This window comes from Thermobia domestica, chromosome 2 (assembly GCF_964235325.1).
Source record: "Thermobia domestica chromosome 2, izTheDome1.hap1.1, whole genome shotgun sequence".
Classification (NCBI taxonomy): Eukaryota; Metazoa; Arthropoda; class Insecta; order Zygentoma; family Lepismatidae; genus Thermobia; species Thermobia domestica.
Window position 1 is genome coordinate 112486855 of NC_137455.1, and position 13116 is coordinate 112499970.

Below are 13116 nucleotides of genomic sequence, written 5' to 3' on the forward strand. Positions count from 1 at the left end.
TAGCACCCACCACATCTACCTCCGCTGGAATATTGAATATTCTTTTCAAAACTATATTCACGGAAATTTCTAAGAACAGTCTAACACACCCACGATATTAAAAATTCTACCTCCTCCTATGTTCCAAGTATTTCGTACCTATTTAAAATCTTGGCTCCATGCAAGAAGTAACGGCAATCGATTCATATGATCTAATAATTCCTACTCAATTCATATGATCGAAAAACTCATTTGCGCAAAATAGATGCGCTTACACCTAACTGATTCAATGAGCGAATCATTCCCAACCAATAAACTTGCGCGAAGGGAATGGAAAGAAAGGAAAACTACCACGAGGAAGACCTTGTTAAGAAGGGGAGTAGGATAGAAAATGCTTCAGAATGATGAAGGAATGAAAATATTTAGGAAAATGCTTCCCAGGATCTGCGATCATTTTGATTATACCTTCATATTGTGTGAAGTAATATCAAACTTTAATTGTAACCAGAAGAAAAGTAGGGAATGTGAAAAGTTAAAAACCCCTACAGAAATAGGCATAATATTTAATATGTGTGAATTATGTAATATATTTAAGAGTGATAAGAGTTACGTTGAACTTACCAGCCATTATTTTGGCGTAAAGCGACTAAAAAACTACGAGCTACGGAAGACACATTTATTGAGGAAAAAGCTCGGAGTTTTTTTTTTATTTGTATGGTAATTTCGATTGTATATGTTTTTCTATAATTTTATTATTTTATGTCGTGCTATTTATTACTCTTTTTCTCTGTTTTATCTTCTACATATCGTTCTGTATTTTTAGTAGTCTTAATATTCCTTTATGCTTTAGTTCTTTATTTTAAATGTGGCAGTCCGAGTACAGGCAGTTATTTTGGTTATTGTTGTAATTGTGATGAGGACAAGAGTAAGCAAAAAGATGAACAAAGTTGAATAGTGAATTTGGAAGAGAAACATAACTGAAGAATGGAACAAACTACTGTGAGAACAAGAGAGTTAAAGTAGGTAAATAAGAAGAAATGTACTGCGGAGTAAGATAAATGGAAGTTTAAAGAACACAAATGGACACAACAATTGTAGTCAAAAATAATGGAAATATAATGAATGGATAATAATGGATGGACAGAACTAAGTTTTCGAAGATAAAAAGTAAGAAAGGAAAAATACTGAAAAGAAAAAAAAATTGGTAAGGGAGGTTCGGCTGTAGGGAGTAAACCAACTTTACAAGAATTTAATGTACTCATGGAATTTTAAGTTATTTAACATCAATATCTCTCTCTCTCTCTCTCTCTCTCTCTCTCTCGCTCTCGCTCTCAACCTTTAGGAACTCGGAAATAATACATTGAGGGAATATGAGTTTGGCTAGACCGTGCAGTCTAAATGTTGAAAACAAGAAACATATTCTTGTTTATATTGTAGACAAGCTTTCGACTAAACTAGGGACGTCACAACCAATCCTCCAAATTTGCTCGCCCTTACATCACACAAATTTCACCTCTCACCACATATTTCAGCTTTGGCTTCCGTTCTTTGCACGCAAGAATGTTTATGGCATTATACTGTGTGAAAAGTTTAGATTCCTTTCCCTCTTAGAATGATAATTTTAATCAAAGTGAGGTAATAAAAACCCATGTCGGCCAAAGTGCTATGTTTAAAAATAATTAATATCAAATGGTTCACCACCTCTACTTTTCCCCTGATATTGCAACCTCGAAGTCATTTTTATAAATTGAGAGAAAAAAAAATAGAAATTACACATCTTATCTCGTTAAAAAGCGGAATTTCGGGAACACTGTGGTGTATGCCCACTTGTTTTGAATAAGGAGTTAAACACGAAGTTTCATATCCCTAATTTGCCTCTAATTTTAAGGGATTTCGAGATATGGCCAACTTATTCTAACGATTGCAATTCCCTCTCTTCCCGCATTTTTTCCCTGTAGGCTAGATATCAGAAAACGCTTAAACATGTCTTTAATTATTTAAAATTAAAAGTCAAAATACCGAATTTGTCTCTAACCATAAGGGATTTCAATACATTCATCTGGTGATAATTTTAACCCCACCCTTTTTTCTGTTTCTTGTTCTTCCCTTCTAGAGGAAATATCGAAACACGTGTTTAATTATTTTAAATGAGAAGTCCATATACCAAATTTCATACCTCTACCCTTGAGATAATCGGGAGATATGATCATTTTACTATAATAACTGGCACCCTCCTTCCCCGTCGAATTTCCAAAAGTCTTCCCTTAGTGGTATTTTACGTTATAAACCCTTCATACTGTTAAAACTTCAAATTTCTAGTTTAAGCTGCTTGACGTGGGCATTGATCAGTCACTCAAAACAACTACTATTATATACGTGAAGCGGGTTGGTATCGCGGACATAAGAATCTTAAAAATCATCAAATTCTCAAAAGTGAAAAGCATCCTCGCTAACAAATTTTAGTGATAGGACTAGAGGTACATTACAAGATAACTTCTTTTCTTCTTAGATTGACCACCCAAGTAATTCTGTACATAAGCTCTGTCATTGATTTGGTTGACGGAAGCTTGTGCAAAAGATGCCCATAGTTAACTGTTTCAAAACCTTTCCTTATAGACTAAAAATCTGAATGCTCACTTTGGCATCATGATGTTGGACACCCAGATTTATATATTGTACAGGTCTTGAAAATAATTATTAGTTCATGTTTCAGCAATTTGCAGATACTTTCATTTCTAAATTTTTGATGTTCATTGCCTGTTATTCACTAAAACTTAGTGAAGAGCTCTAAGCGTACGTTATGGCGGAGTTAAAACGTATGGAATCGCTTATTAAAGGAGGAATTAAGTTTCGAAGGTGCTTTTATTAGTAGTTTATATTATTACATTTCTAACTAGTTCGACTGAGGGTTTGAACAGTCTAAATTAGATTAAGCTAGGGCGCGTTCGCCTGCGAACCAATCTACAGCGAAATTCTGATGTTCGAATTCATTCAAATTATTCAGGAAAATAAATTTACACTTCGTAAGTAATTTGGTTATTTCAGTATATGTGTTTAGTAATTCACTAAGGGAATTGTTTGTTATAAGTTCTTATAAAAGCGCGGTGAAAGAAACTCATCGCGATACTGCTATTGATCGATTTTGAATTTTAGATGTTAATCCGAAAAAAGTTACCTACAGTTAAGTAATTCCCGCTCAGTTTCGGACTAGAAGTCTCCCGGGTTGTGTTAGGTTGAAGATCAAAATTGAGAAAATCTCTTGTTTATACCATTTGAATCGGAACGTGGAATTAACAAGAAACTGTTAAAGCCACTCCTCTAAGGACCGTGCTTTGTAGAAAATTCCCGGGTACATTCTTACTTTTATTTTATTTTATTTTTTTGTTCACTTTACCCACTTAATAGAAAAGTGAATTGAATACGTTCCTTATTGGGTATTCGTATCCTTAATTTCACACAGTATACATGGGTGTGATGTAAACTTATTCCAGGCAAGGCTTATAGACTCGTTAAATTCGCAGTCCTTTCACTTACATTCTCACTATATATAGTTGTTTAAGAAAAAAATTATCATAAGAGCAAAATAACTCGTAAAGAATTAATTTTCTCCATGTGAGAGTCCCGTTATTTGAATAATCTGGGAGTCCCTTTTTTGGGGGGTGGGGGAGTATGGATAAAAATCGTACTGATAACTATATACAATTGTTGGTTTGAGACGTCTTGCTGTAATTATTTCTTTGGATTTTTTTTTTTATAGTGATCTCTGTACTGCATTTGGAGGACAGATGTTACAATTTCTAGATGTTGATCCAATTACTGACCTTTTGACTCAGGGTCGACGCTCACGAGCTTCCAAAACAAAAACATTAGCTACATGGGCTACAAAGGAAATTCGAAAGTTGAAAAATGCAGCCTCCAGCTGGTAAGTACTTTCTAGTCTGAACTCTAGTGAGAATGAGTGTTTGCTTACAGTATTAAGTTATGCGTAGGTTTGCTTCTAAGATAGAAATGCAAAATTTAGCGCGATATCTTTTCCCACAAGAAAATCGTTCGCTGCACTCAGAAATAATGTTCTGACTGTGAAATCTTAAATCGTAATCGCGTGATAATTTCCATGTACAGAATAACCGTCGTAAAACATCAATTATCTAGTACTGAATTATCTAAGTCGTAAAAATAGTAACACATCATTACCGAAGCAGTGTAACGGAAATAAGCTGTTTAAAATGTAAGAAAATCTTGCGTGCATGTATTTTGCTGAAAGTGAATGCTTTAATACAGTATAACAAGAATCTAGTAAGACAAAAATCAAAATATAAAGACCATATTTGAGTCAGCGTTTGTGATACACTGGTACAGAGTATAATTGAATTTCGAATTATCAGTATTGAAACGCTTTACAATTGACAACTAGATATAAAGCAAATTGCGCTGTCAGAAATAGTGAAACACGTTATAGACAAAGTAAAATGCCTTTTACTTTGCATTCAAGTTTGTAATTTAATATACCGGTAAACGCTTGACTTGTTACACAAATGTCAGAAGTTTTGTTATTGTCTTTTAATTTTTGTAATCAGTTCTAAGTGTTTTTCCATCTTTTAGTGTTAGATTCTAACACTGGATTTTTTTAATTATTTATTTTATTGGGTTGTAGAAGTTTGAAAACACTTCCACTAATAAACACTTTCTAACAACTGACTTTTGACTGATCGATATTGATTTTAGTTGTATTTATTAGGTCCTAGCGTGTGGAAAATAATGAAATATTTGAAACCCATTGTTTCCATTCAAATAAGTTGTACCTTTTAACATCGGCATATTTGAGTGCGTTAATTGTTAATGTAGAATCGGTCGTACTTTTAGAAACTCTTCATTCCTCCAGCGTGATCTTTATGTAGTAGTTGATAGTTGGCTCGTATTTACGTTCTCTTTAAATATCTCGAAATCAGCAGTTCAATATTTTAGAATTCGTCCGTCGGTAACATCGCTGGCTAATCTTTATTATATATTATATGTTACTTTTAAGGATGTAGTTCTCTCAACTAGGCTTAACAATATATTTGTCGTGTACTACCTTTCAGAAATGTTCAGAAAAATCACCCAAAGACGACAAGTAGCAGTGTCACGCGTGCACACTCAACGAGTTGATATACATGGGATGTTCAATTTCTGATACACAACGAACTTTCTTTTCGTCGCCACATGTATACAATCTGATACACAGGCTGGTATATTTAACAGCTGTAGTGAGGGCGCTCGAAAATCATATTACAGCAGTAATTCTGGCGTCAGTTGTGAATACTTTTCTTTAAGTATGTATTCCGCCTACGCTTCGTGTATCATTCACGAATACACATCAGCATTCTAATACACATCAGCTTGGCGCTGACGGTAAAATTTACAAAAAATACTCTGGCGATCAATGTGTTAATAGAGAGATTAGAGTGGAAATGGAATATATTCTTGGAGCTCTTAATCAATTAGATGTGAAAACTGGAAATCATCGATTTCGATTTGAATATCACTCCCATTAACGAACGAACCTGATTCCTGACTGACCCTCTATTAGAAGTGTGCACGGACTCGGGCCTACAAAACATATATAACTTCGGGCTTGGACCGTAAATTTTTAAATATACAACCACATTTCTCGGGTTTTTCGGGCCCAACTTGTACAACGATATATATTGCATCGTTCTTTCTGGAGAACTTTTAAAGCACAACTTCAAAATCAAACCTCTAATTGTTGTAAATAAAAGTACAATTTTGCGCTAATTATTAAGTTTCTGTAATTCGGACTCATTTGATTATCCCAAAAGCTCGGGCCTAAATGCTAAAACATATTTCGGACTCGGGACGGGCCTCACATTATAAATTCACGGACAGGACTGGACCGGGCTCGGGCTAAAAATTCCGGGCCGTGCGGACCTCTATCCTCTATATCCTGGCCGAAATTCATGGTGATCATCAAGCAGTTAGATTTTCTCCGACACATACATACACGAACAGACAGGATAAAGGAGTTCTTATATAAAGTAAGTTTCGTAAACCAATCTCTTAGATAACAGTAAGTCTCTACGCTCTGCAACTACAACCTTTATACGTCCTCGCATGGAATCAAATAGCTTAGGATATTTTTCTTGAGAAAGCGCTTGTCAGGCTGCTTGTATGCTAGTCTACAAGATATGCTGTGTTGGAGAACCTACATGCACGTGTCCAAGCCTGGGACGCAGCAATCTTGTTTCTTATAGAAGGCTAATATATTCCGGGATATATGTCGCTAGACATTGATTGTCCTGTTGAAATATTGTTTGAAGGAAAGAAACTGCAGATCTTAGCTAATGCAACAGTCACTGGTAAGATTCTCCTAATACGTTGCAACAGAGATTGCGTGTTGTACCCATGGCGCCTCACCATCATACCCACCATTTGACTGCTAGAGTACGATTAAAATGTGTGTATGGCCATCACTGTAGGACAGGTTGCAACGGGATTCATCCGAGAAAGATGACCTGCTACTTATAATTCATGCGTTCATTATAGACAGCATGCGTAGTTCCTTTGCGTGCAGTTGAGTATTTAGCAGACGTCGTCCTATCGTTGGCACCTGTATTGTCAATAGAAGCCTTCATAAAGCAGCTAATATAGCTCATAGATACCTCAGAATTTAACAAGAAAGGAAGTACGCTGACTTATCCACCTAATATCTTGTTGGGCCCGCTGTCACCCAGCGGAGCGGAGCTATATGACGTGGAACTGAGTTTGCAAGTCCCTGGTATACTTCCAGAGGCAGTTGACATACAGTCTGCAGAGCGGCAGCCAATGTCGTCCTGTTTGTGGGTCAAGGATCCAATAGAGGAGCCTTGATGGCATCCCAGATAAACTCGATGGGGTTCATATCAAGCTCCGGGGTGACCAGTTCAGTCATTGAATCTCCTGCATACTCTTCGAACCATTCATGTACGATATTAAAGCGATGTGGCGGTACATTGTCTTGTTGAAAGACTGCAATGTTATCAGGGTGCTAAGGCCAAGAGCAGCTGACGATATAACGGATCAATCATTTGTCTTCCAGAGCAATCAGGGTACCCATTCCATGCCAGGTAAACGCGTCCTATATCATGACTTGATATCTCACCGCACTGGAGCACACCTTCTTGGCATGCAGAATCCATCGTTTCATGCGGTCTGCGCCACACACGGTACCTTTAGTCGGCATAGTATACTTGATACCGGGATTCGTCAGACCATATTACGTTACGCTACCATTGTAGTGTCCATCCGCGGTGATTGATGGTAAATGCACACCAGTGTGTTCAATGACGCGGGATTAGCAGTGGCACTCCTGTAGGTCGACGGCACCCATACCCAAAGACACGCGTGTCCCGACGGATTGTCCCCTGGAAACGTTTCTAGCGCGGCTAATGTAGAATTGGGCCGCGATTTAGTTCACTGTTGCACTCCTGTCTCTGTTGACCATTTGTCCCAGGTGTCGCCGGTCTGTTATGGAGGGCGGCGGAACAATGTTATCCACCCATTGTCGGTGCACTCTGGACACAATTGCATGTGCGAAGCCGAATTCCTGCACCATCTCGGAATGCCCCATGCGTCGCGGGCATCCTCCACCATGCCCCGTTCGAATGTCGTCAACTCACGACGACGATGCATTTCACATGAATCACACAGCCACTTCCCACAACTGAAGCCGTCGTGGAGCTCTGCAGGGAACGTTGAACACACGTGATGTACACTCATGTCCAAAATGATTGTCGCATATCTATAACTGTCTTCTTATAACAATAATATATGTTAATGATTTTGCAGGGTACTTTTAATATTGATACTATGTGTATAATCGGGAAATGTATATTTGTGGTAAATTTCATAGCAAAAGAATTATAAATACGAAAATTAGAATGAGTAAAACAAAATATTGCTAAATGGACAAGAAAGATTTATTTTCGTTCTATTGTTCTTACTTCCTGCTCTTTTGACATGAAATTTGCCACACACATGTCTTTGGCGATTATACACATACTGACATTATAAGAAATACTGGGAGAATTCGTTATCATATTATATTCCTACAGCAACACATTTATAGACATGCGACAATAATTTTGGACATGAGTGTACATCGGCGTATCTGTGACCTGCTATCCTATGAATTTTGCGTAGTGAGTGTATATTTCACGTTTTTCCTGTACTAATCTAAAGAATACTGTAATATTCCTCTTGACATTTTTAAATTACACACTTCCATCCCTACTTAGTTTTCGCAGCACGCATTGCTCCTACTGTTGATCAGATATACAAAACATCACTGAACTTTATCCTTCGTTGCCAGTTTTTGTGGTTATTTCGGCAGTCTACACTAGTGACAGGGAGCTTTTCAATTTTTTTTTAAATACACATTGAAGACATTCTTTAAATTATGATGTGAGGCAAAATTTTTACAGAAATAATAATGAATTTCACATTGCGTAATCAGGTATTTAGTATGTGTCGTACGCACGAAATTACTGAACTTAATTTTAAATATTTTACTTAGCACGAAGAACGCAAGCTATTGAGGAAGTAGAATACAATGTGTGTTCCCAAAACTGTCGTATTTTTTTTTTCAATTTGGATTTTTCAATGTACTCTTTAATTCTTAAAGATGATCAGTTACATACCCATTAACATACATACATACAAGGTACATTCACGAAGTGTCCCTTCGGAATTCGTGTAAAATTGATTTAAATGCAAAGTTCTCCGCGGCCCAAAGTGTATTGTACTAATTTTAGCGGCCCGTGCAGGTAATTTGCATATTTATGGGCCTTCATATATATATCTGGAATTCATACACTACTATAACGCTTGGTCATAAAATTGCTTTTAGTTTCTTTAGATGTAACTGAACATGAGTGTGGGCATATGCAAAACAAATTGGATCAAGTACTGCTTCTTTGCCATGTGTTATCCACACCGGTCGCCATATTGGATTCAACATTCGGTTTTGCAAATGGGAGTAGGTGCATGTGATACATCAAATTCATATAAAATTTTCTCGGAAATTCATTGGTGTAGTGTGTTTTATGGTAGCTTGTACCATTTACAAGATATTGCATGTTAAATGTGAGGCACTTTTGAGAAGAGCTACTGCATAAGATATACCAAATAATTTCATTGTATGAATCAAACCTTATATATAAGATCGACCAGTCAAATGAAAAGGTCCATTTCCATGTACAGACTTTATTGCTGAATTGCTGTTGAGGCATTTACCCCACCATGACACAAGATTATGAACCCTGGAAGATTAACTTGGATTGAATATGGAACCACTTTGTCAGCTTGCTGCACTTCTTCGTCCGATCCATAGTGGTGCCCACGGAGGTGTTTCTTGAGTGCCCCCAAAACGTGAAAATCACAGGGACTCAAGTCAGGACTATACGCGGGATGGCCTAGCACGACATCAAAAGATCCTGTGTTTGGACATGAAGCCCTGTCGGAGAATGTTACATATTTGTTGGCGTTTATTCTTTCTCCTTTGGGGAGAAACTCCACTAGCAGAGATAGGGGGCGCGGTGGCTCAGTGGTAGAGCGTTCACCTACGGTGCTTGGGGTCCCTGGTTCGATCCCAGCTCGCGCCGTGTGGACTGTGGTGGACAAACACCGTGCTCGTAGGTTTTCTTGGGGTTCTCCCGTTTCCTTCCACTTTCTTCATTCCACCATTTCAATCATTTCTCATAATCACCGTCTCCTTTAGCCTAACCGGCATTACCGTGGGACGTAAAACTCAAATATTTCATTTCATTTTTCCACTAGCAGAGACACCTGTTCGTCGAAGAACACGGTCACCATGACTTACCTGATGTTGTGGAACGGATTTCTTAGGTTTAGGCGACCCTGCATGCTTCCACTGTATACTCTCACTTTTAGATTCCGGTTGAAAAAGTGAGCATATGGATTCATCTCCTGCAGCGATCCTGCCAAGGAAATCGTCTTCCTCGTTCTGATATCGCGTCATGTTTCAGTGATATTCGCATTCTGTTGTGTCGCTGTTCCTCGGACGAACACTTGGGGACCCATTGAGCACAAAACTTCCGGTAACCAAGTCCTTTGCGCACAATGTCATGCACACTGCCATGGGACATCTGTATTTGAGCACTAATGGCATCCAAGGAGACCAGTTTGTTATATCAGTTCGAATGCAATTGTCAATAACAGCAACTGTCTCATCAGGAATACGATTCGTCACCTGGGGGAGGGGGGCGGTGGTTCAGTGGTAGAGCGTTCACCTCCGGTGTTGGGGTCCCTGGTTTGAGCCCAGCTCGCGCCGTGTGGGCTTTGCGGTTTACAGACACCATATTCGTGGGTTTTCTCGGGTTCTCCCGTTTCCTCCCGCTTTCTTCATTCCACCATTTCAATCATCTTTCATCATCACAGTCTCCTTTAGCCTAACCGGCATAACCGTGGGATGTAAAGCTTAGATTTCATTTCATTTTTACGATTCGTCACCTGCCCGGGTCGCGCATCATCAGTCAGTGTCTTCCTGCCACCATTTTCGCACTGTTTTGTCTGAAACACACTTCGCACCATACAAACCCTGCATTCTCCTGTGTATATCCGCTGGATGGACACCTTCCGCTCAAAGAAAGCGTATGACACTCCACTGTTTCTTCCTTGGTAACGTTGGTCACTGGCACCTCCATTGGTGTTACACGGCGCCATGTCTTACCTGGGGGAGAGAAAGGAACATACATAATTAACCATCTCTGCTAACGTGCCACACTATGCCCGTGCGCAATAAGTGTAGCATTTATTATGGCCGACACATGTGGATATAAACAGCAAAGAGGACTAACATCTCCCTCAACACATTCTCCGGACATTTGCAATTGGACCTTTTCATTTGACTGAACCTTATATATTAGAGAAAATTTAAAATGATCTTATTGGAAGAAAAGCTATTAGAAATTGCTAGAGTTTGCGGTTTCATGCAAATGGTGCAGTTAAGTCTCTGCTAAATGCCAAAGATGATTCACGTAGTTCCTTGCATGATTATTTCATTTTCACTGATTCTCCAGGCAGGCTTTCAGTATTTACTGTTCTGACTGGAAAAGTCGTATTTCCCTTAAAGCATTGGTTTTAAACTTTTTGTGGTTAAATTTTTTATTACTAACTTTTCTAAATCAATAACAGCTAATGCATGACAGTCTCCAATATTAAGCTTTTGGTAAACACTGTCCAGAAGCGTAATTGTTACCATCTACATTCTACATGGCAAAACAAAATATATATATTTGGAAAACATAAAACAGTTCCTCCAGTTCTAACAAACGCGCTGCGCTTCAAGTGCGTACAGCGGCGCGAACATATAAATAACAGTACTATCCTTTCTACATAGAGGTCTGCACTGGTGATAGCTCTAAGTGTGTTATGCTCCTTCATTTTCAATCACCGGAGACAGACCTACTGGTAAACATAACTAGTTTTTTAATTACCAATGAAAGCTGATGATAGAAATTCAGTTTCTCACATTCACCAATCCACAGCGGTGTTTGCTGGGAACAAGATTACAGGATTCACATCGTAGAACTGCATCGCCAGTTAAACTAATTCCATCGATTTCCTGTTCTTTAACAATTAGTTTAGGTGGCGACCGGATAGTTTAGATATTTTTAAATCAGATATACTAACTGCTTACAATTTACGTTATTTTAGTTTTTCTTTCTCGTGGTTTTCTACTTTCCGTCCCTATCTGATGGAGCGTTTAGCGAAAGTGTTGTGCACAATTTTGTAATGTAAGTGACTGTTTTTCCTATCGTTTTAAATATATATTGACCAAGTAACGTATATAATCACGTGGAAGAATGATCCAGTATTGATGTTTTTCATCCGGAACACAGTGATTTCCCATTGTTATTTTACGGCTTTAGCTGTCCAACAACCCAGATCTTGGCTAGGATCTGGAAAAGGCGCCGAATACCCATGGCCACACCATGAGCGAATCTTCTAATTTCACGGCTCACTGTTATGGTAGTTACACTTATTCTAAAGCGTATTCCACGCAACAGCTCCCTCAGTCTTGGTATGTAGTTGAAATCGCAAGTCGGCAAATATGGTTCAATACTCGAGTGCTTCCTATCCTTGTGGCGCGAGAAAATTCTGCACACACACACGCAGGGCCGTAACGGAGAATTTAGCCTCTCCGCCAGCAAAGTCATTAAAGGGCCTCCTTTAACATGGATATTATATAATTGAAATACATAGAATGAATCGGTAATGAAAAAAATATTCAGATAGTTCAAAAAAGAGTGAACCGAACTAATAATAATAATAGTACTTATCATTCACAACCAATGGAATCTTACTGGAAGCGAGTATATCTTCGAACATTACGTTGTGCGAAGTCAGTTACTATATCCTCTATGTTGATTTTTGCGTTCTTTCACCTTCGATGCTCAACAATGCTAATTCTGAAAGCCTTTCTTGGAACATTGAGCTTCTCAAATAGTATTTTATGAGACGAAGTTTAGAAGATGATCGCTCAGCTGCTGCTGCAGCTACAGCCAACGTGAGAAATAATTGAATAGCTGTAGCAACATCTGGAACACTCAACACAATGGGCAGATTTTGAAGAAAAAGAATATCACTCATATCTTTTACTGATTCTGACCGCACCTTTGCTAATTTGTCTTTGATCACTGATCGGAAACAAGATTTGTGTAGGAATTCGATAAATCGTCTTTATAAAATAGAAACTTCTCTGCTGATCGTAACAGTTCATCAGTAAGACTCAGTAATTCAGAAGGTCTCAAAATAGAAAACCTTTCTGCTACATTTTGTGTTGAGGAGAATCTTTCGTAACTTCTACTCTAAAACACTTTTCTACATCTATTAATAGTTCGTCTTTACTAAAGATGTTGAAATTGTTCCCAGTGCGCTTTGATTTGAAAACGAGTGCTACTCTCCAGGTTTCTGCTAAGTTAGATGCCATTCTTTTAATTTCATAGAAGTTATTACGGCAGTGTTCTAGTTGATTTATTGCGTTTTTAATCATGCTAGATTCCACTATTAAGTCCACTGTTTCACTTCGTAATTTCTTTGAAACCAGATTGACACTAGTTCGGATCTTCCCTTGGATTA

The 13116-nt window shown here is 38.2% G+C and overlaps 1 protein-coding gene across 3 annotated transcripts in view; it reads left to right on the forward strand.

Annotated features, from left to right (window-relative positions):
* The window catches only part of Fs(2)Ket (Importin subunit beta Fs(2)Ket), a 144278-nt gene that overhangs the window by 85705 nt on the left and 45457 nt on the right, over positions 1 to 13116 (forward strand). For all 3 annotated transcript variants that reach the window (XR_014129045.1, XM_081745061.1, XM_081745068.1), the window contains exon 15: positions 3737 to 3901. Coding sequence is in view for 2 of the 3 variants with exons in the window: in XM_081745061.1 (XP_081601187.1) it covers positions 3737 to 3901 (165 nt within the window). In the remaining variant the exon portion in view is untranslated. The remainder of the gene's footprint in view (positions 1 to 3736; positions 3902 to 13116) is intronic.